At 38.3% G+C, this 26,730-nt stretch overlaps 1 protein-coding gene across 1 annotated transcript in view; it reads left to right on the top strand.

The window, feature by feature from the left end:
* igsf10 (immunoglobulin superfamily, member 10) overlaps positions 1–23,183 on the top strand; it is a 58,311-nt gene extending 35,128 nt beyond the window's left edge. The window contains exons 3-6 of the mRNA XM_067449938.1: positions 13,519–13,909; positions 14,101–17,814; positions 19,725–20,625; positions 21,062–23,183. Of these exons, the coding sequence (XP_067306039.1) occupies positions 13,519–13,909; positions 14,101–17,814; positions 19,725–20,625; positions 21,062–22,976 (6,921 nt within the window). The 3' untranslated portion in view covers positions 22,977–23,183. The remainder of the gene's footprint in view (positions 1–13,518; positions 13,910–14,100; positions 17,815–19,724; positions 20,626–21,061) is intronic.
* The last annotated feature ends 3,547 nt before the right edge of the window (positions 23,184–26,730 follow it).

Below are 26,730 nucleotides of genomic sequence, written 5' to 3'. Positions count from 1 at the left end.
TTGGGGTACATCTGTCTGGTTACCAGATGAGCTTAACACCTTCTGTGACCACACATCCTGCTGTGAAAATGCCTACTGACTATGACAGCTGCCCTCTGATCCTAACAGTAGCTGGGGTGAGTAGATTCTTCAAGAGGATTAAAAGCACTCAGAAAGCACCAGGACCCAACATCATTCATGGCCGGGTCCTGAGAGGTTGTGCTGATCAGTTAGAGTGATTACCATGTTTCAAGGAGAACACTGCTTTCCCTGTTCCCAATAAATCTGCTGTCTCCTGGCTTGAATTCAACACCATCACCCCCCACACACTTTGTAGTCAAGTTAAAAGATCTGAGCCTTTCTGACGTGCAGGCCCCGGGAGGTGAAAATTGGCAACTGTACGTCCTCCACACTCAGCAGTGGTTCTCCACAGGGATGCATTCTTAGCCCCTTCTGTATTCGCTGTTAACATATGATTGTGCTGCAAAACCCAGCTCAAAAATTGTCTGTAAGTTCTGTAATGACAACTCTAAGTGTTTGGCTTGGTAATGGATATGACAATGTTATTGTATTAATTTGTATTTGGTCTTGCACTGTAAAAAATTGTGCCGTAAAATAACCCTCCTTTTTTACAGTATGTTACCGTTATAATACCATGAAAGGTAACTTATCATTTGAAAAAATGATCGCTTCAAACAGTTCTCACTTTAAAACTAGGATTTATACGATGTTTGTAAACTGGTTTCATTTGAGTCATTTCACACGTGTAAGGTGTAGTAGTGAAATAATTTGAAACATGACTTTAACTTCAATCTTTGTAGTTCATTGTGAGCAATAACACACACGTATGTGATAAATTACTCAACCAAAACTAATGAATTCAACTAAAAGATCTCTTCCATATCATCTTGTGCAACAACACATGAACACACTTCATTTTAATTTTTACTCTCCTTATCAGTTACTTAACTAAAAATTCAGTGAAAATATCTTGATTCATCTGGTAGATCTGACTGTTACGTTTTACTGTATATTACTGTTTTTCCTTGATTTAACGGTAATCTACTGGCAGCTCTGGTTCCAGTAAAGTGCCGTTTTTTTACAGAACTTTTCCGTAAATGAATTTACAGTTTCTTACTGTTAATATACGGTTCCCTGTGTGGGTTTTTTTCATCTAACCCCTTTAACCCTTTTAACCCCTGTCACAGAGACCTGTGACAAGTGACTTTTATTATGAAAGGACTTATTTTGATTTGGACTCTCTACATCACCTCACATACATTTTACATTCATCTCTGTCTTGCGCAAGAATATACACCAGTTAACACAGAAATGTTTGTATTTCCACCTGTGTGTGTGTTGTTGAGGCTTTGTCCACATCCCTGACTTTTTGTTTGTTTGGTTAAATGTTTAGAAGTTTAATGTTTTGTTACTTTGTGTTTGTGTAATTCAAAAGAAACGTACAACAAGTGTTCATGTTAAACGTTTTTTATTTTTCCTACATCCATTTACAAATACAAACAGATATACTTACGTATTCGTCCATCATTCCATTCCAAACAGTCAAACTGAGTTGCATTTACGTCCGCCATTTTGTATATCCCGTTCCCGCCACTAAAAGGCACAGTTCAACTGTGTAGTTGAACAGGGGGAGTTTTGCCCACAGGTTAACATTTAATTGAGGGTATTTATATACTTGATATTGTTTATTACATTCTTTTCTTTACCTAAATGTTTATGTATTTGTATATTATGAAAGTTTATGTATTTTTATTTTATTTTTGCATTTGCAATGTATTTGTTAATTTTCTATGTTACCTCTTCCTTTATTTTTGGTTTAGTCCTATTAAGTGGCTTAGCCTATTTAAATGCTTCATGCAGCATTGTTCAGGGCTCGTTGAGTGAGTCAGTAAACCTGAATCATGTTACAGTGTATTGGACCAATTTATTGGTTTAGCCTTTCACTGCTAAATATTTTACACAGCCTGTTGTAAATACATTTTTGGATATTTGTTTTTTTTTGTTTTGTTTTGTTTTTTACTGTAAATAAGGACTTGTAAATATCACCAGCACTTTATTGGGAACTGCCTCTACGTTGCACCTTGTAAATAAACACCTTTTCCGTCACCCAGTTACCAGCCTCCATCCCTTGGTACATCCAGGTCAGTGTTGCTAAGCTGTTAAGGCAGTTTTGGATCCTCACTCTGTTTGAGGGCATTGACCAAGTTAACAACCCCACAGCAAAATCTTCAGTTTTAAATGAACACTGAGGAGTGTACACACTACAGAGTGTTAGAGTAATTGAAGCATTGATGAAGTTCATGAGATAATTAAGAGATTAATTAAGTGATAACTGAGAACACCTGTTAACAAGAATCACTGAAGGACAGAGAAACACAAGAACTACAACTGACTTCAGCCACAGCTTTAGATGAAATCATCTGAAGATAAAAGAAGACATTAAATCTCTGAAGATCTCAGCAGAGGATTAAACAACTCCACAAACAGCATTACCAGCTTCACACATTACTAACCAGACTGACTTTATTTCTGTCAGACGACTACAGAAGCTCTTATTGAGAATTGACAGATGATGTTTGATTGGTTCTTCTGACGTTACCATTATGGTGATCAGTGTTTGCTTTAGTTGGGCTCTTGAACATTGACGCAATAACATCAGTTTTTCTCTCGCTGCTGTAACGGTGCGTTTTCAATACATTTGTTATAGCAAGCAAAGCTGAGAAAAAGTATGAGTAGATTATGTATATATATATATTTAATAATGGTTTAATTCACTAATAATTTATTAGTCTTATCTATAAAGATATAGATGATGTTTTATTTTTTTGTAAAAATTGAATCCTACAATTTTATAAAATCATTGTTGCAACAACCAGATTTAAGTTATGAATTGTTTTATGAAATTATTTAAATTATTAGAGCATGGAAACAGTTTGTGGTCAAAACATCTGACTCAATCGGACTCACACAGACATCAAGAATCGGCGTATGAATCTCAGCCGTGGTGACAAAACTCCCAGCATGCATTGCGGCACGAATAAATTATGCTGCTGAATAGCCTGGTTATTTTCTTTAATTCTTACTATTTGCCTTTATTTTTGGTGCTGTTTTTGTGTTGACTTTAAGTAGTGTTTTGTGATGTTCAGAGTTGATCTGTTCGTTTTTTTTTTTATTGATTGTCACCATTGTTGAGATTCATATGCTGATTCTTCATCTCTATGTGAGTCTAAATGACAGCGGAGAGCAAACTATTCTTGTAAATCATGAGTTTATAAATCATTAATAACTAATTTCTAATCAGTGGTTTATATTTTTTAGAAGTTTCCCAGTTTGGTAACACAAAATAAGGGTAAATTTATGCTTTTAAAAGAATGGGTTTGTTTAGGGAAGAGCCACTAGACAAGATAAACAAACTAAGCAATCCCAATATGAGCAAAACATAACCAATAACTTCTGACCACTTTTTTTTTCTTGGCTTTTTTTGTTGTTGTTACAACAAATGTGTCTAAGAAACACACAATTATAGCAGACAAAGAAAAAGTATTGTTATAAAGTCAAGGGCCAAGAGCCCAATTAAACTAAAAACACTGATCACCATAATGGTAACTTCAGTGATAACAGCAGGTGTTCATCAGTGTCTGAATTCACTCTCTTCTTTCCTCTCTCTCTGTCGAGTGGTCTATATCAGTGAACTAGTGTAGGGAATAGTGAATAAGGGGATAGGGAGTGATTTTGAACACAGCCTCTGAGTGTCGACTTTAAGCGTGTTAATTCTCAAAAATGACAAATATTACCCAGAATGCATTGTTTTCTACAGTATATTACAGTTTTAATGTAAAACAGCATGTTACTGTCAAAACGTGGCCGTTTTTTTACAGCATTTGTTTAGTGTGGCAGACTAGATCTGCCATGCTGCTGATGTAGAGCAAGTACAGATACATGCTACTGCCAATACATACACAGACACAGTGCTGTGAGCATGTAATACGTACTGCTGATGCACTGCACAAACAGCATGCATGATATTATCACCTAACAGGAGTCAATTAAGATGAATAATACAAGTGTACATGATGCTGTGAATAAGAAATATTGCTGCTGCACAGATACAAATTCCAATGATAGGCAGAAGACAAAGGAGATGAACAATTTTGCTGATGATGCAACCATCTTAGGCCTCATCAATGGAGATAAAAAGGTATTAAAGGGATTAAATTACACACAGCATGGTGCGGTGACAATAATTAGATGTCAGCAAAACAAAGGAGATGGTTGTGGATTACAGGAAAACACCAACAGAGTGAAGGTTCAAGGGGTTAAAAAGTTCCTTGGATCTTTCCTGGTCCAACCATACAGATAGTGTATGTAGTGATTTGTGTATGGTAGCGAGTACAGCTGTCACTTTTGTAAAAAACATCAACATTTTGTTAGATTTTTGTGACATAGGTGTTCGCAGGGCCGTGCACAGATATTTTGAGGGGCAGTGGCCCAAACCAAAAAAAAGGGGCACTATAAGGGGATTGAGTATCATCTTAATATAGAACATAAATAACAAACCTTTTACAATCATACTGTAAATACAATTGTTAGGCTTTAGTGCTAATTAAATTTCTGTTGTTCTAATTATTCTTCCAAAAAGTTGATTCTGGGCTAATTTGATCTCTTTTCTATTTACATTTTTTATTGGAGATTTAAGTAGCAAATGAGAATCACTAAAATTGAATATATTTTGAGACAAAGGTCTTGTTTATGATTTATGTAAATCATACGCAACAGATTTTAAATAACAGAATATATAACAGTATGGTAAAATTTGGGGTAAAAGGCATATTTAACATAATAAACAGCTGACTGACTTCCATTTGTTGACATGACATGGTTAAGATTCAGCTGGTAAATACCTTAAGTTGGGTGTCCATCTTAGAGGCAACATCATATTTATAATAATACATATGATAATAATCATATAATACACATATATTTAGTTGTTACAAGGATAAAACTTTATAAAATTATTATGGAATCTCATTCATTCAATGTTTTCAGATTATTTACTTAGGCTAAACATTTGTTTCTGTATTTTAAAAAATATTTTTATATTAACATTTTAATATTTACTGAACAATAATTAAATATTTTATTAATCAAAATAAACAGAAAATACTGCAAACGTTGCTTTTTTGCACAAGTATGGACTTTTTTGAAAAATGAGCTTGTAGGCTACCCTGATACAACTCATTTATATTTATAATAGCCTGTATTACCTTTTTTTAAATTGTGTATACGATAAATATGGTCTAAAATAAAAAATATCATAAATATGAAGTATGCTAGGCTATAGATACTAGTAGCCTATTAACTCGTAAAATTGATTATAATCGGAAATCTATTTTACAGGAGTGGCATGCTGGAGCTTTGAATCCATGTTTGCACTGTTGAAACAATTCAACGTTGTGGATTGTAGTTTGTAATATACCTGTTAATGCGACGACATTCTGGAACAGCCGTCTCCACAGAGAGCAGGCAGCCGCAGACTTCGAGCGATGCTGTGCGGAGCGAGCGGGAAAACACGGAAAGGGTTAGCGGAACTAGTGGATTTTTAGCGGAACCGAACGCTTTTATGGAAATCCTCTGAGGGTGAGGGAGGGAAGGGGGCAAGAGGGGCACCTTAGCTGATGAGGGCAAAGGGGCAGTGGCTCTAGCCACCGGGCCACCCCCCTGTACACGGCCCTGGGTGTTCATTGAATCGATTGTAAAATCCATGATAGATTTTCATAGGTTTTCCATGTCTAAAGACGTTTCCATTTTCAAGGCCAAATATAGGCCAATCCATGGACAACTAACAGGCATTAGGATGAACGTAAAGAGAGCGCTTGAGTCACATGCACAAGTCAGCAATATTTCTGATGATTTATTGGCGGGAAGTTTTGTGCACAATGACAAACAGGAGTGGACTGCCATCAGTGAAAAACATTACTGCAGGCTTCACCACGGCTGTTTATGAATAGAAATATCAAACAAAATTTGCCTACATAGGCGATTGTAGCCCATGCAAAGCTCAGAGGAGAGGATTGCAGCCACCCAGCACATTACCTTTCTATTCCACAGCACTCACCTGAGTACTAGTGTTAGTTTCAGACTCAATTTCCCAAGAACATTCAGGTGCTGGTCATATAATTAGAATATAATTAGTCTGGTGATATGGATCAAGTGTGCAGTAATCATCTCAGCATGTGCTGGTCATATAATTAGAATATAATTAGTCTGGTGATATGGATCAAGTGTGCAGTAATCATCTCAGCATGTGCTGGTCATATAATTAGAATATCATCAAACAGTTATTTATTTCACTAATTCCATTCAAAGAGTGAAACTTGTATATTATATTAATTCATTACAAACAGACTGATATATTTCAAATGTTTATTTCTTTTCATTTTGATGATTATAACGGACAACTAGGGAAAATCCCAAATTCAGTGTCAGAAAATTAACATAATTTGTTAAAATATTGAAGACAGCTGGTGCCACACTCTAATCAGCTAATGAACTCAAAAACACCTGCAAAGGCCTTTAAATGCTCTCTCAGTCTAGTTCTCTAAAATTTGGCCCTGGCAAACCCAGCCCATGAGGTCCCCGTGAATGTTTGTGCTGGGGTTGGGGCCTTAAATTGGAGTAAATAAATTGAGCTAGGACAAGGACAAAGAATGATAGATATTATCGAATCTGCTGCAAATGCAGATAAACTTAATACTGATTTTTTTGTCACAAATGGAATTGACAGTAAATCACTGATTTTGAGGATGCTAGGATGCAGTAAAGTAAATTTACTGCTTTTAAATGCTGTCGTCATTTACTCACTCTCGTGTCCTTCCAAACCTGCATGACTTCTGTGAAACACAAGATGTTTTGAAGAATGTTGGCAACCAAGCCATTTTGGTTAGGCTACTATTTGAATATTGTATGAAAATGAAAAACAGACTCACATTATTTTATTTTATGCTACACAGAAATAAATTCATTTAGGTTTGGAATGACATTAGGCTGAATAAACGATTCCATTTTTGGGTTGAACGTCCCCTGTAAAAAAGTCATATTTTTCAAGAGTTTACATATAATTTAAGTAAGGCACTGATATCTATCTTTCATGAGGCTGTCATTGAAATATAATTTAATTACATTTAATTCGATCTATTAAAAAAGTTAATAAAACTTTTAAAGAGGAAAAAAAGTTTGTCCTTAATTCATGGGATCCAGACTTTAAAGCTGTTTTATAGACTGTAGTTTAACTGTAGGCCAGTTTCATTTAAATGTAAGATCATGGTAGTCACAGGGTAAAAAACATAGACTGTACAAACCTTGCTCCTCATTATATGGCTATATGGTATCGAAAATATATAAAACATATAATAAACTATTATATTTGTAATTAATAAAAATTATAAACACCTGTAGAAAATACGAAAACAGTCTCTGTGAAAGTTATTTATATTCTGCAATATTAATTTAAGTAATATAGCAACATTTTTAACACCACATTTCTTCGCTGTTAGCTGCAAGGTAAATTGGGGTTGTGGTAAAGTGAAACGTTTGTGTGTATTGCCGTTTTCCACTTTACCTCCTGATGAATTCATGCTCGCGGCTGTTTTCGGCTGATTCACCACAGAACCTGTAATGCTCCCAGATCACACGATTGTATAAAACAAAATTCAGAGTCAGCCGTTCATAGAGCAGGATTTAAACGCAGCATATGTTCGTCAGCGGCTGCGCTGTGCGGATAGAAAATAAATAGAAAAAAAAAACGCCTAATATGGAGGAAAGGTCTCTCTTCCTTCGGCTTGTCAATTCAGAAAACACCAATGGGCCGCTGTCGCTGCATGCTGTCAGTGGCACACAAAAAAAACAAACAAACCTATTGGCCCCAAAGTGCGTTATCCCTTACATATGCACACAGTATTTTTTTTTCGTGCATAGTTGTCACAACTTGTCAGCCCGCCGCAAACATGCGGTGGGGATGGAATGCGCATTCGGGAATATATATATATATATATTGTTACGTGTGGTTGTAGTCAGGCAATGAGAGATCCAAGACATCCAAACTAAATGGGTATGTTTAATAACAGAACTCAGAACAGATACATCGAGAGAGAGAGAGAGAGAGAGAGAGAGAGAGAGAGAGAGAGAGAGAGAGAGAGAGAGAGAGAGAGAGAGAGAGAGAGAGAGAGAGAGAGAGAGAGAGAGAGAGATTTCAAACTACACAAGATCAACACACACTATACAACAGGGCTCTACGCTAACTTTTTTCTTGAGGAGCACTTGTGCTCCTAATTAAAAAAAATTAGGAGCACAGTCAAAAATTTAGGAGCACATTCTAATCCATCAAACACATTCCAATTATAACTTTCCCATTACAGGACGATATTTGTCCTTTAATGTCCAGGGTCATTTTTACCATTATAAGAGCAATGTTTTCTAATCTTATTAAATGTATGCATCATCTGTCAATTTCTTAAATTCAACATAATTCTGACATTATATTATCATTAACTTCTGAGTACAGCACAAATACACACAAAAAGCAGAACTGGACTTCATACTATCAAACACCTATGCATTTAATGCATGAGATAATGTTGTATGAATGTTTTACATATAAGTTTTTGAATTTAGAAATATGTACAAATTAAACTTTAAAAGTTTAATATTTTAAATAAAAAAAAGTCCATGCAAAGTATAAATATGAAAATAAAAACCGCCAGTAGGTGGCGGCAAGTCATTCAGTCAATAGTTCAAAACACAAGATTCATTTGAATCGAATCGCTTGGAGATGCGAATCAGTTCTGGTGAGGCTTTGATTTTCACAAATAGACAGTGTTGTGGCTAAAACGTTGTTACTTAATATCAACTTGTCTATTAGATTGTTGTACGAAATCAGTATCACACATGCAATCATGCCAATACTCGGAGCTATAGCAAGCTGTAACTTTTGGCGCTCTGGCGCTTCATAAACAGAACCGCATGCGTCTCGCGGGGGAACATTGCAGCCGGATCTACTTCTCTCTGTTTGTGGAGAGTCACGCAGATATTGTGCTAATCCGCAGCAGGAATAATTTATTTTGTGTGTAACGTTACAGTGATTCAGAATAAGACAAAAACCCGGTTTGGAAAAAATCTTAATGATATACTCGCTCATTATATACATTTAGTATTTTTTTAAACAGCATGTGTGATAAAGATTAACTCAAGGGCTTTTTAAATGTATTATTAATACATTATTGTTTGATGGCATTTATGCCCCAAGCATCCGCTAATTTCTGGGCTTGTTTATGATAATCCAAATGTGGTATTTCCAGTTAATTTTGATTTGGCTGATAAACAGCGCGAAGCGTCTGGTAAAGTGCGCATGCTGCGTCGTCAGACTCGTCACACATGTTTCACTTCAATCGTTGTAAACAATCGTTGTTTGAAGTGTAGTCCGTCGCACACGTTTTTGCACTTCTTCTGCTGAGTGCTGACTGAAGGCATGAAAAGCAGTTGATTGCAGTAGGAAACATAGCCTAACAGTTTCTCAGTGTTGATTCAGTCAGTGTTGTAGTTTTTATTCCGATTGTACACATCCATTCATGAGAATCGATCGGGTCACTCGCACCGGTGCGCCTAAATATTTTTTCACAGTCGCACGCAGTAATTTTTAGGCGTAAATGCGCCCAAAATGGGCGTTATGTAGAGCCCTGAACAAACATAAGAACCGACAAATTGTGAGGGGGGTGAGTCCAAACATAAAGGTGCACTAATGAAGATGACCAGGTGCTGGGAATCCGGGGAGAGCGGGTGAGATGATGAGGAAGTGAGTTCAGGTGTGAGACAGTGAGGATCTTGGGAAACGGAGTCCGGGAACAGGAGTGATATGTGACATATATATATATGTCTGCCTTTAAATGTACATTAATTTCACATAACATCCTATTCATAATCCGTAGGGTTTAATATGGAGTCGGCCCACTCTTTGCAGATACAACAGCTTCAAATCTTCTGGGAAGGCTTTCCACAAGGTTTTGGAGTGTGTTCTTGGGAATTTTTGACCATTCCTCTAGAACTGCATTTGTGAGGTCAGGCACAGATGTTGGAGGAAAAGGCCTGGCTCGCAGTCTCTCCTCTAATTCATTTCAAAGGTGCTCTCTCGGGTTGAGGTCAGGACTCTGTAGGCCAGTCAAGTTCCTCCACACTAAATTTGGTCATCCATGTCTTTATTGACTGACGCTTTGTGCACTGGTGCGCAGTCATGTTGGAAGAAGAAGGGGCCGTCCCCAAACTGTTCCCACAATGTTGGGAGCATGAAATATTTCAAAATGTCTTTGTATGCTGAAACATTAAGAGTTCCTTTCAATGGAATTAAGGGGCAAAGCCCAACACTTGAAAAACAAACCCACACCATAATCTCCCTTCCATTGAACTTTGCACTTGGCACAAGGCAGTCAGGCAAGTATCATTCCCCTGGTAACCAAACCCAGACTCGTCTATCAGATTGTCAGACAGAGAAGCATGATTTACATGATCTGGGGAATTTGGAAGCCAAGTCAACACCTGACACCATTTCTTGATGCTTTGTGGCAGGGTGCATTATCCTGCTGAAAGAGACCACAGCCACCAGGCAATACCATGAAAGGGTCTACATCAGGGGTCTCCAACACCTCGCTCACGAGCTACCAGTTGCTCGTGGCCTGATTGGAGGTAGTTCACCAAGACGCATCTAATCAGAGTGAGCTAATTTAGACTGATTTAGAGTGTTTTATTTATGAACAAATGTAAATGTAGACATGCACATGTAGGGTTGTCATAAGTGCAGGTAGGCTACTTTAGTATCATGTTAGTAGTGAAAAAAAAACGGCAAAAATGATGATACCAGCATTTCCTTATTAGCCTACCGTTAGTACTGACTCCCGAGTATATTCGGTACACGCAGCTTTTGTGTTAATCCAAGCGCAGGGCTCCAAACTGTAGCCGAATATATACTAGTGTCTGTGAATATCAAACTGCAAATTATTATTTAAATATTACTCCTGCAAATTCTGCGTCTGTGTGAATAACGGGCACAGATGCGAGGGCACGGCAGCGCTCGCCCACGCGCACGCACACACACACTGTAATGGAGCATTACATGAAAATGCGAACTCAGTGTTTTCATATATCACTGTCAAACAACGAATAATCCAAGCTAATGCAAATTTTTTTAACCAAATCATTATGATAATTATCTTCATTATTTATCTGAACGAAAAAATAAAAATAATGAGAAAGAAAAGGGTGTGGTCCGCTAACGGAGAAAAAGAAGGGACATGCGTGAAGGAAAGGGAAGCGAAGACGAGACGCGGAAGTGAGAGCCGGGTGGAAATGGCGGAATGGGGCTGTTGAGCGGTTGCTGAGAATAATTAGTTGTTGTTGGAGTTTACCTACTCTCGATTGAATCGAAAACCTTGTGGGTACACCAGGAAGACCGCTGGAATCTTCGGATGTCCTCTGCAAAGGGAAGAATTGTGGCAATCAGAAAGGAAAAGGCCTCCGTCAACGCCGAACGGGTTTGAGGGATTTTGATTCTCCTCTTATAACTTGACTGTTGGCAGAAGCTAATTATTCTTGAAGAAACTTTTTTCCCCTTGACTCTTAAGATAGGAGAGCGCAAAACAGACTGTTTCCATGCTTTTAAACTTCTTGCGATCTCTCATTCTCTTAAAAAAGTTAGACCCTTGGTAGATTTTTTTCTTTTGGCCATTTCCCCGTTGGAAAAACGAACTCTAACGAATAACGAATATAGAACTTTAAATTGAATATTTTTTGGTTGGAGTAGTTTGTTTTATTTCGAGGGTTTTGGTTATTTACTTTATTTATTTTGTTTGACTTATGAAAAATGTGATTTTGAATATCATGACCATGTAAGTTTTGTATAGAAAATTCTTTGAACGAGTTCATGTCATTGAGATGTTTTGAACTAAAATAATAATACTTAATTTCTGAACTTTGCGAGAGGCATTCGATGTGTAGTTTTTCGACAGTAATATAAACTGTCTGGCGCCCGAACAAAACCTTTCAACTGCCTGGCCCCGCTACAACACACACACACACACACACACTCACACACTCACATGTCTATGCCGTATGCCACTCTGAGGACACGGACGCATAAACTTTCACTTCATGAGAATTTAACGTTTTATTTAAGAAAGCTGTCATATGAACACAGACACTCAAAGGTCTTGGCAACCCGTCAAAATAAAAGTTTGGTTTAACGTGAAGTTTAACGTGGAGACATTGACAGAATATATTAGGCTGCTATTGCAGCCTATACAGTAGCTTTAACTCTTTACCTACATCTCTATGTAATAATTATACGTCTCTACTATTTTTCACTTGATATTTTATGTATTAACAATGATTACTTTTTTAAATGTTATGTATGATTTACTTATCATAATTATCAATGTAAAAATATTAAATTTAATAGATTTTATGATAGAGTACCGTAAAATGTTTATATTATTGGTAGAGACTACGGGAACTTCTACTACACTCTTTCAGGTGTAAAACAGTTTGGATTGTTGTTAATATGAGAATTATGATGCATTATTTAAGAGTTTTAAGTATTGTAGAACATGAGTAGCTCTCAGCGACTTTCATTTTTAAAAAGTAGCTCAAATGAGAAAAGGTTGGAGACCCCTGGTTTACATGGTCTACAGCTCCCACCATGTGCATCACGCACTGTGCGTAGGGCACCAAGTGCTGAGGGGGGCACCACAAGAAATTTCTCTCAGCACACCCCCCTCCCACCCCCCTAAAAAATCGCGAACACCGCAGCCATCATAAAGTAATGAGGCTTAGGGCATCAATACAGCCAATGGCGGGACTAGTCTACAGCAATGCTTAGAAAGGTCGTACGTGTTAAAGTAACCCAAGGTAACACAGGACCCAAGGTTTCCCGGCTGAACATTTTTTGGTTTGCCTAAAGCATCACACTGCCTCCACCGCCTTTCATTCCTCCCATAGTGCATCCTGGTGCCGTGTTTTCCCCAGGTAAGTGATGCACACGTACCCGGCTCTCCACGTGATGTAAAAGAAAAGGAGATTCCTCAGACCAGGTCACCTTCTTCCATTGCTCCGTGGTCCAGTTCTGATGCTTACGTGTCACTGTTGGTGCTTTCGGCGGGGTCAGCATGGGCACCCTGACTGGTCTGCGCCTATGCCGCCCCATACACAACAAACTGAGATGCACTGTGTATTCTGACACCTTTCTATTAGAACTAGCGTTAACTTCTTGAGCAATTTGAGCTACAGTAGCTCGTCTGTTTGATTGGACCTCACGGGCCAGCCTTCGCTTCCCAGGTGGATCAATGAGCCTTGTTAAATAGTTAGAAAACATGCATTTTATAGGTCTAAAGCTTTTCTGAAATCGTGTCAATTTTAAAATAATATACAGTAATTTTTTTTGTCATGTCTTAATTATTATTATTTTTTCTTCATATCTAGGTTCTGAAAATGAGTTATAACAGAGTTGAGAAGCTTGACAAGAACACATTTAGAGGCCTGGACAATCTTGTACGTCTTCATATGGACCATAACCACATAACCTTCATCCACCCAGAAAGTTTTTATGGATTAAAAAGGCTGCAGTTGATCAACCTTGAGGGAAACCTACTCCAACAGCTTCATCCAGATACATTTATATCACTGCGGTTCAGCCAGATTTTCAAATGGTCATCTCTCAAGACCATTTACTTGTCAGACAATGCTTTAACCACATTACCTGCCTCTATATTCGCTGGCTGCTACAAGATTGATAATCTCTTCCTTAGTGGAAACCCCTGGTCATGTGATTGTCGGATGGGTTGGCTTGTCCAGTGGATAGAGAAACACCCTGGTGAGATATGAAACACAACATTGTAAATAATCAGTAATCAGGAACTGGACTTTAAAATTGCATATATATATATATATATATATATATATATATATATATATATATATATGTGTGTGTGTGTGTGTGTGTGTGTGTGTGTGTGTGTGTGTGTGTATATATACATTAAATAATAATTAATTTTCTTTTTGCAGATGTTCTAAAATGCAAAAAAGACAGGAAGTTTCTCAAAGAACAGTGTCCCGTCTGTAAATTCCCAATTTCCTCCAGAGGTAGCAGTATTGTGCATTTGCATAGTGACAGCTACACATGCACTAGACCACGGATTCATCCTCACTTAAATCAGAGGAATTTTACCTTGGGTGATGGTGACTATACCTCAGTCTCTCCTAAAGATTTCGTTGCACCCATTGGTATGTTGGAAATGAACATCACAGATCAATTCCACAATGATGCTAGGATTACATGTATTGTGCAGAGGCCTACAGGAATGGAAAACTTGACAGCAACCTTTCAACAGAATGGCAAGGATTTAACTGCCCTGAGTGCAGTCGTTTCTACATTGCTGATTTGCAACATTGATTATGACAATATACGGCAGATTTGGAACATTTTGGCTACCTATAGCGATTCCCCAATGAAACTTGAGCGAGGATTGTTACTTTCTTTTAAACCAGATAAAGTTTACACATACAAACAAGTGGATGACACTGCAGATTATATTTTTACAGATATTGAAGCAAAAATCAAAGCCAATCCTGAATGGTTAATGCAAGGTACAGTCCTGCTACAGCTGGATCGTGTTACAACAACATTCCCGACCCTTACTATCAAGTATTTATCCAATCTTCAAATAGATGTTGACAGCAGCAAGGATAGTAGAGAACAGTATAGCTGGGCAATGATAAGAAGAGATAATCAGACCAGGACTGAACACTCGGTCCTTTCTGGTGGAGTTACTGAACTGAATTGCCAGACCTTTGGGGATCCTAAACCCACTGTAGAATGGATTCTACCAGATGGAAGTAAATTGAATGCACCATACAACAGTGAGGATAAAAGGATCGTAATAACTTCAGAAGGAAGGCTTACTTTAAAATCAGTTGAAATCTCAGATACAGGTGTCTATCATTGTGTTACAACTAACTACCTGGACGCAGATGTTCTTGCCTTCAGGGTAACTGTGCTGCCCCTGGATACTGAAGAAGAACAGATTAATGGGATCAGAGCCTCACATACCCTTGGTCAGAACCTACTTCTTGATTGCACATCAGCCAGTAGTCCACAGGCTTCCATTCAGTGGATACTTCCTGACCACACAGTTTTAGAAACATCCTATGGCAACAGAGAGCTACACAAAAATGGCACTTTGGTAATACATGGACTGACACCCAGAGATGCAGGGTTTTACAGATGTTTAGCTGGAAACTTTTTAGGAGCAGATATGACAGTTTCTCAAGTAACTATTCTTGATGATTTGTCAAATAGCTCAAGGCCAACTTATGTAAAGGAATCTGGTGCTCATGTTGTGCAAATTATTGATGATAGCCAGAAGCTTGGAAGTAGGTATATCTCACAAAGGGTTAGTGAGGAGTCAAGGAGCATTACCTCAGGGAGACCATACACTTGGCTACAGTCCAGATTTCATAAGGTTCCCACTCGTAGGATGGGGAATAGAGGGAACTCTAGAAGAGTCTTTAATAAAAAGTACAAGAAAGAAGGTGCCACTTTCATTAATAAGTCTAAAATTAAAGGAGAAATTAAAAAGACATCTAAAACACTTGAATATTCTGACGACAAAGACGTAACCTCAGGGGATGGTATATCTGAAGATGAATTTATAGTAATGACAACTACTCAAACACTTGAGAATAAACCAGTTAGCACCGATAAAACCAGAGGTATTAAAATCCCAGAGACTTACGAAACTGTCGACAGCGCTTTCCTTGAAGTGATATCTGATAACTCTAGTGACATCTTAAGAGCAAAAGAGAAAACTAATTTGGTTGGAGCAACATCACACTCTTATACTCAAACACCTGCCACCCCAATTATGGCCAGTTACACTTCAAGTAATAATGGGACTCAAAAAGATGAAACAACCCTTACTACAACCAAGTCAGGTTATATGTTAAGTCATAGTGATAGTAAAACCCTCATATATGAGAGAGCAACAAATAAACCCTTAGGGAAACTCATTACCCTCAAACCTTCTGTGACAGAAGTTGCTGAGCTTCTGTTCTCTGGGGATTCAGAAGACGTTACCACTGGAGCTACACCACTTTACAACTTCCAGGGCCCAAATGTCACCCATTTGGAACCTAAGAGTCAGACCATATTAACAGCGGTCACTACAACTGAGGAAGACCAAGAAAAGATCACATTTCAGACCACTCAAAGAATCGAGTCAGAGCTCCTTCCTGGGTCAACCATCATTTCCAAACACCAGATCCAAATTGTTCCATCCAAAAAGATGCTATCTGGAAAGAGACGTAAAATTCAGGGCAGGCGTAGGATCATTCGGCCCAGCAAAATTACCAACATACAATCTTTACTTGATAAATTTAAACATCTTTCAATAAACAAGGAATACAATATCACATATTCACACACTATTGACAAAATCCAAGATTGTGCATCTGGATTGTATACAGATAAATGCAAACCATTAGTGGATCAAAGCCTGGTCAATCCTACAGCTAGGTATCACATGCCAACTTCCTCTTTGAGAGCGACAGAAAAACCTGCAATGGCAACTGATTTGTCAAAGGGGAAAGGAACGACTTACAGTGTCACTGATTCACAAATGCACTCCATGTCTGAAGAGTCAAGTGAAAATAAAAGTTATTTTAATGCAACAGCGAAAGAATTAACTTTCACAACTAAAACCACATCCACAATGCCTTACTCACATGGAAATACACATGGAAAGATTTCACGGCATAGACCATTTGGACACAAGGGGGAACTGACAGAAACCCTCAGCAAGCATCAAAACTCATTTACACTGTCCACTACCTCTGCATTCACAGCAGCACCTTACAAGGCAAGAACGGAGGTCCCTACTACAGAACTGCAGCTTACACATACTATAGCCTCTCCTCTAGTGACAAGACACAATATCAATACTCCAGAGACATCATTTGATGACTCATCAGGTTCTTCCTCTTTTACAGAAACAGATTTCTCTGATAATATCGTAACCCCATCTACAACACCTAAGTTTTTCAACTTTCCAGCTTTCCATGAGCAGTTCACAACCACAGAGTCAGTACAGGTTTCTCACACTCTAGCTGCCCCACCAACAATAAGGACTGCACTAAAGAAAGACTCTGGTCAGAAAAACTTCTCAGATTCTCAAACTGTATCGTGGGGAAACCGAAAGCCTGGTTATCACAGACGAGGCTCCAGAGGCAGAAAGCCCATAAAAAAAGCAACCACAAAATCCCCAACTATCACAGTGACTAATACCGCTGACAAATTGGCCACAACCAGAGTGAACACAAATATGAGGAATTACCCAGAACGAGGTTGGAGACAAACAACAGAGAGCCCCATGATCCGAGTACAGCCAACCACACATGCACAGAAATACAAGGATTGTTTAGAATGTCCTCAGCCAAAGGCCTCTAGTATTCCTCGGAGCAGAACAGTTACTTCAGACACAATGACTGATATAACTGCCAACATGTTCACTCCATATCCATACAGCAGTAGTACTGACAATGCACATGATAACACAAGGTATGACACCTCATCTATTAGGGATATTACTTCCAAGCCAAGGATTAATGGAGGAAAAGCTGCCAGTTTTACTGTTCTGTCAAACTCTGATGCTTTCCTCCCCTGTATGGCCACTGGCAACCCTGCGCCCACCATCAGCTGGAATCGATTCTCGTCTACCACAGGTACAAAATTGAAACAAAGCCTAACCTGGATTTTTTTTTACCCTCTGGTGCTCCTCATTTGGGTGTTCCTTTGGTTATCTTCCCGGTCAAAAGTTACCGGACACCAAAAAATGTAACTACCTCCACCTCAGTAAAAACCAATGTAATTTATTTGTAAGATTTTCAGATTAGCGCCATCTGGAGGAATTATTTGTGTGGAACCATGGATGTAGCACTAGATGGAATGTTCAGCTCTCTATGGAGAGGCTTGTGAATTCGCTTGCTGTTTTTGGACAAATTTACTTTATTTATTTTTTAAGGTGGATTATAATATATATTTAAACAATCTCTTTAAACTATTTCTTATCAAGTTTTAGATATTTGTTGTCGTTGTTGTTGTTGTTAGAAATAGTGATTTAAAGTGTTAGTTTTACATTGTGATTATAGTCAAACCTAATCACTGTGTTATAAAGAGAATACAAGGAAGCGTTTTGTTTCCCAATTTTTAAAATCAGCATTTGTAAAAAAAAAAAAAAAAAAAAAAATCCAATTAAATGTTAATACTTTGTGTAAATGATATATATATATATATATATATATATATATATATAGAGAGAGAGAGAGAGAGAGAGAGAGAGAGAGAGAGAGAGAGATAGACGTATATGTCTTTTTTGTTTAGTTTTTTTTATGCTCAAAAAGATGCAAAGGATCAAGCCTGACTTTCCAACTGCACAGTTTGTGTGTGAGAATTTCAGTTTTGAAGTTTTAGAGTGTCATCACTTATCTTTTGTAAACTTTTCCTGCATTCCTGCAATTATTGAATGGATTTTTCATATTCTCAGAAATTTGCACTTTATTACAGACACAGTGGTTCGTGTGTGTGTGTGTGTGTGTGTGTGTGTGTGTGTGTGTGTGTGTGTGTGTGTGTGTCAATGCCACATTCGTGATGATTTAGAGGCTCACCACTTTTACTGCTGTGTACTTTTTTCAGCATTGTGGCCAATTTGTAGATTGTACACACAACAATTCGGTAAAAACAAGTACATTTTTGTGTTTTTACCAATTTCTCATTAATTACATATGGTTGGTAGCCTGACATGCCAGACCCACATCAAGATGTTTGGTCTGGAAACTCACCATAGACAGGGCTCAATCCGAGGGGCGGGATAAATGGTTGTCTTTCAAACTCCCTCTGCACGCGATAGGATAGCGCTACCACCAACTCTCTATGGAGCAACGAAGGTAAAACAGAGATTGTTGACGTTAAACATTCACCGTATCCGGTCAGCAAAACCCCGAACACATTTTCCCTTTTTAAGAATGACTTCAGTGCCGTTCTTTGTTCTTTTCTCAGAGAAAAGCTAACTCCAAGTCTTCCAGAGTCGCGGTCAAAGCTGATTCGAAAGACCACCGCCGTTCGCCAGTTTCTGTGTTTACTAGAAGCACGCAAACGCAACACGGCCGTCGTCATTATGGCCCCGCCCACCGACTCTATACACGATGTGATTGGCCCGGCAAGAGTTAGGCGAATACAGCTCAGAAGGGTATTGAGAGTTCCTAGAGGACACTTGAGGGCAGATTAAATTTGTTGCCGCTAGGGTGCGTCTAGATTTCTAGGCTATATGGTTGGCCATTTAAGACCGAAAAGCACAAAAGGTAGTATTTTTTTATGACCTCTTAGCATGTATTCACATTACAAATGCCATAAAAGTCACCAAGTTTTATATGATTCTGATGAAAATTGAAAATTTAAATTTTTAAATTTCAAAACAGAATATTTTCCAGTCAGAAAGAGGCCGAAGAACACCAAAGGAGGATTCTATTGCAATACCATGTTCTTTTTTAATTTTATTTTCCATTTTGGTATGTTTGAAGTCACAACCTAAACTTTGTATATTTGCTGATCATTATTGTATCCTTTATATCATCAGGTAATATGTTGACCATCAAGGGGAAAATGGGTAAATTTGAAGTTTTGATGAATGGAACATTGCTCATCCAAAGAACAAACATTAAAGACCAGGGACAGTACCTATGTTTTGCCCAGAACAAGTATGGTTCTGACAAGCTTGTGGTTACATTGTCAGTTGTGGCCTATCCCACCCGGATATTGGAGAAAAAGATGAGAGAAATCAAGGTTCTTGCTGGGAAAACTGTACACATGGATTGCAGGACAGAGGGCAGACCAGTGCCCACTGTGTCATGGATTCTACCTAACCACACTGAAGTTAAGGGTCTGAACACTGAGCATGACAGAATAACAGTAACCACAATGGGGAAACTAACCATTCAAGAGGTGTCAGTTTTAGATCAGGGACATTATAAGTGTATTGCAAGTAATCCAGCTGGTACTGACACCGCCACAGTCCATCTACAGGTGGTAGCTGCACCGCCTGTAATACTGGAAGAAAAGCAACAGCTGGTGAAAGCAGATACTGGGCAGAATCTCTTTTTTCCATGTACCACTTACGGTGACCCGCAACCCACAACACACTGGGTCTTACATGATGGCAGGATAATATGGCCTCTAACTTCCTCACACAGCAAAGTTTCAGTTTTTTTAAATGGTACACTTTACCTGAGGAATGTAGAAATAACTGAAAGTGGAAAATATGAGTGTATTGCAACAAGCTCTACAGGGTCAGAACGTCGTGTTGTCACACTTTCTGTGAAGAGGACAGAAACAGCCCCTCAGATCACTGAGACATCACAAAGAAGAAATGATGTGATATACGGTGATCGTCTTCATCTGCACTGCTCTGCAGTTGGCAACCCAAAACCTCAAATTATTTGGAGGCTTCCTTCCAAGGCTCTGGTGGATCAGTCCCACAGGTAGACTATAACAATTATCATTCTTTTTTTATTGCAAAAATGTAAAACTGAAGTTTGTAATGTATTAATTGCTAAATACTATTCTCTATCTCTGAACGAGAAGAGATTTCTAAAACCATGTGGACTTGTCTGGTTATTTGTGAGTACTGGACAATTTTTGTAAAATATATTTTAGAGACTGTAGTCAAAATAAAAATAAAAATCGTTGTTGATGAAATATTTTAGAACTGAGTATTTTCCAGGCCTATTTATTTTTCTTTTTTTTAAACATTTCATTTAACTAATTGATCCCTTGAATGAACTAGAGTAAATCGAAATTAGGGTAAAAGAATGAAACATATAATGTAAATGCATATAAAAAATGTGCAAACCAACTGTAAACAGTTAGAAGTCACTATATAAACATGCATTTAAAAATATCACATTCTCATTTCAGAATGGGCAGCCGTCTCAAAGTCCTGGAAAATGGTACCCTTGTCATTGAATCAGTAAATGAGAAAGATGCTGGGGACTTCCTTTGTGTTGCACGCAACAAAGTTGGGGATGATGTACAGCTCATGAGGGTGTCAGTTTCTATGAAGCCAGCTCGGATTGAACCAAACATCTTTAGTAGAAAGCAAGTGCCTTATGGCAATGACCTAAAAGTGGACTGTATGGCTGCTGGTGTCCCCATGCCAGAGATATATTGGGGACTTCCTGATGGTACCTTGGTCAATAGTGCCCTACAAGCAGATGGAACTGAAGGGGATCAGTTTAAACGGTACATCTTGTTCAATAATGGAACACTGTACCTGAATAAAGTGGGTTCTGATGAGGAAGGTGACTACACCTGTTATGCTGAAAACAAACTGGGTAAGGATGAGATGCATGTTCACATAAGCGTGGTAACTGCAGTGCCTCACATTCTACTCCCTAAGCTGTCCTATGCCAAAGTGAAGCCAGGTGGAAATGTTCTATTTGACTGTAAGGCTATAGGTGAGCCCAAGCCAAAGGTCCTTTGGATGCTGCCTTCCAAAGACATGATTGCTGCATCTAATGAACGTTACTTAGTGCATGCTAATGGGTCCCTTGATATACGAAATGTTAAATTAGCTGATTCTGGGGAGTATATCTGCATGGCTCGGAATTCTGCAGGCGAGGAGAATAAAGTATATAAGCTGGACATAGATGGTACCCCACCCATCATCAATGGCTTTAACCAAAATAGAACTGTGATGAAAGATGCAGCGATCAAACACACCAGAAAGCTAATAGACTGCAAGGCTGAAGGGCATCCAGCACCAAAGATCACATGGATCATGCCTGACAATATATTTCTTACTGCTCCATATTATGGGAGCAGGATTAATGTCCATAACAATGGTACGCTAGAGATCCGTAATGTTCGGCCATCGGATACAGCAGAATTTATTTGTATGGCTCAGAATAATGGAGGCGAAGCAGTCATGTTGGTTCAACTGGAAGTGACAGACAAGCTCAGGAGGCCCATTTTTAAGAACCCTTTTAATGAGAGAGTGGTGACTCGGGTAGGGAGAACTGCAATGCTGAACTGTTCTGCTGATGGGCAACCCACACCCGAGATCATATGGACACTACCCAATAGAACTCGGTTCAGTGGAGGACCTGGGTTTGAGGGCTCAAGATATCATCTGGGTAAGGAGGGCACACTTGTTATTCATAACTCCAGCATAGAGGACACTGGTAAATACCGTTGTGCTGCAAAAAACAACATGGGCTACATTGAGAAGCTGGTTGTTTTTGAGGTGATTCAACAGCCTTATATTCTAACACGGCCAAAGGGGGTTATTCAAAGTATTTCTGGAGAGACCCTCTTCCTACATTGCCTGACAGATGAAATCCAGCCTAGTGTTTCTTGGACCACACCAGGAGGTTTTGTTCTTGCACGTCCACAGGTGAGTGGACGCTACCATTTAATGGACAATGGGACACTTGTTGTACACGAGGCAACCACAAATGATCGCGGGAATTATGTGTGCCGAGCAAAGAATGATGCTGGTGAGGCAGTTCTTGCTGTTCCTGTCATAATTATTGCATACCCACCTCGGATCACTAATGGGCCACCGCCAACTATGAAAGGAGTGGCTGGAGTTCCTGTTCATCTGAAATGCATTGCTAATGGAATACCTACACCAGAGATAACCTGGGAGCTGCCAGATCGGTCTGTTCTTTCTACGACTGTAAATGAACGACCTGTAGGCAGTGAGCTACTCCATGCACAAGGGACCCTTATAATTCGAAATCCCACAAGAGCGCATTCTGGTAATTACAAGTGCATAGCCTTTAATTACCTAGGCAGACATACCAGAACAACATACATCACAATAATATAAGTATTCAAAAGGAAGTTGGAAGATCTAACAAAGACCTTAATAGAGGGAACAAGGATAATAATTATGCTGTATTACGGAGGATATATATTATGAATTATATTTAAAAAAATATATATTTTATATTATTATCTCAGTCGAAATGTACAGATAATGCACACAAGCAGTATTTAGTCAAAAAATTGTTTTAAATGTGGTTAAAAGTGTGGATCAGGGTGACTGCTATCAAATTATGATTTGCCTAAGTTTATTTGAAAATGTTCAAATTAGGATAAAAATTTGTATTTATAGCAAGATTGCTGTATTATTATTCTGATGCCATTTGAGACATTTTCTGGTGGACATTTATTCATAAATGAATCTAATCCAATTTATTATCCAATAAATGTTACAGGGACAGGCTATTACTCATTCAATATGATGTGTGTTAATGAACACTTTAGTCGCTAGTTATTGTTGTTTTATGTAGTTTTAGTGTTATTGTTGGCAAGATTAATAAGCATGCCTTACTGTTGTGGAACATATTTGTGAAAAATGCAAGCTTCTGTTCACTGCTCTGAGGTTTATTTAAAATGGGACCTCAACATGCAATGATCCTATTACCCTTATGAGAAGATTCCTGGGGTCAAACAGCCAGGCTTGTCACAGAAAAAATGTGTTTGATGGTCCCCTCGGGTTAGCTTGGACTGCTTTCCTTATGACTATATGTTTATTTCTTCATTCCTGTAGATTATTTTGTTCTGCCAAGAAGTGTTGAGTTTAAAAATAATGAATGAGATTTCCTCTCTTGTTTAGAAACATTTATGAAGAGTGTGTTTTCCAAAAAAAGGTTCAGTTATGTAAAACAGATGGATGCGTGCATGCACATACTCATATTCTCTCTCTCTCTCTCTCTCTCTCTCTCTCTCTCTCTCTCTCTCTCTCTCTCTCTCTCTCTCTCTCTCTCTCTCTCTCTTTCACACACACACACAACACACACACATAGAGCAGGAATGAGGCCCAAACTCTGGTGTAAACTAAAGGCTCTCCAGGTTTTTCCTCCCCAAGTAACATTCCATGGCTTCCCACTTTTCAATCTTTCCTTGGATCAACACCTTTCACCACCACCCCTGGAATTTCACGATAGGATTTTAAAATCCACACCTCTGTTCTTCAGACACAAGGGACAGATTCATCTTTAGCTCAGTACCTCGGCCTGCCTACATTCATGAGTTCTATGGTCTCGTATGCCTTTTGGGGTGGACATAATAGAGATACACAAGGGAATAAGCTTACATTTTAAATGTGTTCTTGTAACTAATTAAGTTGAATCTTTCACAGGTCCCTTTCTATGACTAACATAATCCGAAGGCATCCCTTTTGAATGAATTGTTTTGAATTTTGAATTGTATATAGATATAGATTTTCCTTTCAAGCCAGCGACACAATTGTACTGAAGGTAAAACTTTTGAACACCATCATTAATGAATAATTACACAGGAAAAGAAAATTCAATATTAACATTGAATGATGTAGTTCACTATTAGCTACTCAGTAACTACTTGTTTTTTATTTTTCTTTCATACTCATAAAATGTACAGAAGCAGTCCCTGGGGCATAACGTTTTCAAAAGGTAGACTTTTGTTCCTTTTAGCTACTAATATGTACTCTTTAGGTACTAATATGTACATTTAAGGTACCAATATTCACCCTTTATATACAAAAGTGTACCATTTGGAAAGGGCCCGCCCCACTGACATTATTTGTTCCTTTATTTCTGAGAGTGCAGACTACCTCCGACTACCTTCATGTCCTCCTTCACTAAATCCATAAACCTCCTCTTTGGTCTTCCTCGTGACCTGTCTGGCAGCTCTAATCTCAGCATCCTTTTACCGATGTATTCACTCTCCCTCCTCTGAACATGTCCAAACCATCTCAACCTGGCCTCTCTAACTTTGTCTCCAAAACATCTCACATGTGCTGTCCCTCTGATGTACTCATTCCTGATCCTATCCATCCTCGTCACTCCCAAAGAGAACCTCATCTTCAGCTCTGCTACCTCTAGCTCTTCCTCCTGTCTTTTCCTCAGTGCAACTGTCTCCAAACCATACAACATCGCTGGTCTCACTACAGTCCTGTATACCTTTCCTTTCATTCTTCCAATACACTTTTATAACACAACAGACCTGACACTTTTCTCCACCCATTCCAAACTGCCTGCACACGCTTCTTCACCTCTTTTCCACACTCCCCATTAGTTCTTAATATAGTTCTTCCCTAGTAGTTCTTAATATTATGTAAAATCCAACAGTGATTCTAACTAACACTTTTTTGTTAACTTTATTGAAAAAGTCTAGCTCCATACTCCAGCTGTCTAACATAGTCATTAAATATTGAATAAAATAGAGGAAAATTAACTAATTATGCTGATTCAGTGTGTAGTGTGTGATGATATATATATATATATATATATATATATATATATATATATATATATATATATATATATATATATATCAGGGATTCAGTGGTTATGGCTTGGATGAGGTGTCATACATTTAAAATGTATACATCTATCTTCCCACTCATAATTTAATTCCAATCAAGACCCGAATCTTGAACTTCCAAAAAGTTCTCAAAAATTGCAAGTAAGTATCCTAGAAGTGACAGTCAAAGAACATGTGTCCATGACAGACTTTATTGATGGAGTGACCTGGTCACCTTTAGCGCCGCAGTGGGTAGGTCAGCCTTTATGGTTGGACTAAAAGTGGTGAAGTGTAGATTTATTGCCTGCCAAGGGAACCAGATTCTTGACTTTCAAACCGTCTGGAAATGGGACATTCTGACAGAATAACACTGGATGCTTTCTATGAGCGGCCTATGAATGTTTTTAAATGCAGGTTTCTCTGTTAATGAAAAAGTCATCCCTTTTAATTGGTCTGTTTAGGTTATAGGTCTTAAAAATGATAATTACACCTCAAATAATTAAAGTGCAGTGCCATTCTAAGTAATCTGACTTAAAGCTTTAAAGTAATGAATGTCATATCTAGAGACCAGAATATGACAGAGATGTGCAAATGTGCCAGGACAAGAATTATGAACCAATAAACAACACCCTAGTAACATCAAGGCTGCTTTTGCATGGGTAAGCACTAGGGCTGCACAATTGATCTATATTGAAACGCAATCACGATTTGGCTGAATATTGGCGACTATGTAAGCGTAAAGGCTGTGATTTGAATGAAATAAATATATGCCCAGTGTGTCAGTGAAGGAGTAAAATCTTCTCCGCCTGAAAGACTGCGAGTTTGAGTCGCTTAGTTTGAAAAAGCAACAGGAGTCAAGCATCTTCATAAACTAGTGAAGCGAAGTGCTAATAAACCTGTTTTACAAAATACAATGATTAATAGCACGCCGAGTCGAGTGTTTGTGAGCTGATGGGGCTTCTCATCACAGAATTAGGCATACAATGCCTAATTTTATAGTATTCTATAAAGTGATGAAGTCTATGTCAATCAACACTGCATACTTTATGAAAATACCCGAGAAGGCTTGAAGAACTCAAATACACCATATATTGATGCAGTCGTGTTTATCTTCATGTTTAATCAGTCAAAGCGTTTCTATCTTATTTTTATTCAGCTACAGCACTAGCTTCACATTGGGGATTTCGTGAAAATTATTACTTCTCTGAGGTGTATGTGAAGTTTCTGCTCGAGGGTGCCCTCTGGCTTCAGTATGAATGAAACTTTTGGGTAACAAATAAGAAAAAAATAAT

The sequence above is a fragment of the Pseudorasbora parva genome, chromosome 8 (genome assembly GCF_024679245.1).
Source record: "Pseudorasbora parva isolate DD20220531a chromosome 8, ASM2467924v1, whole genome shotgun sequence".
Classification (NCBI taxonomy): Eukaryota; Metazoa; Chordata; class Actinopteri; order Cypriniformes; family Gobionidae; genus Pseudorasbora; species Pseudorasbora parva.
The sequence above is the reverse complement of the archived record's forward strand: the minus strand, read 5'-3'. Positions and strand labels throughout refer to the sequence as shown.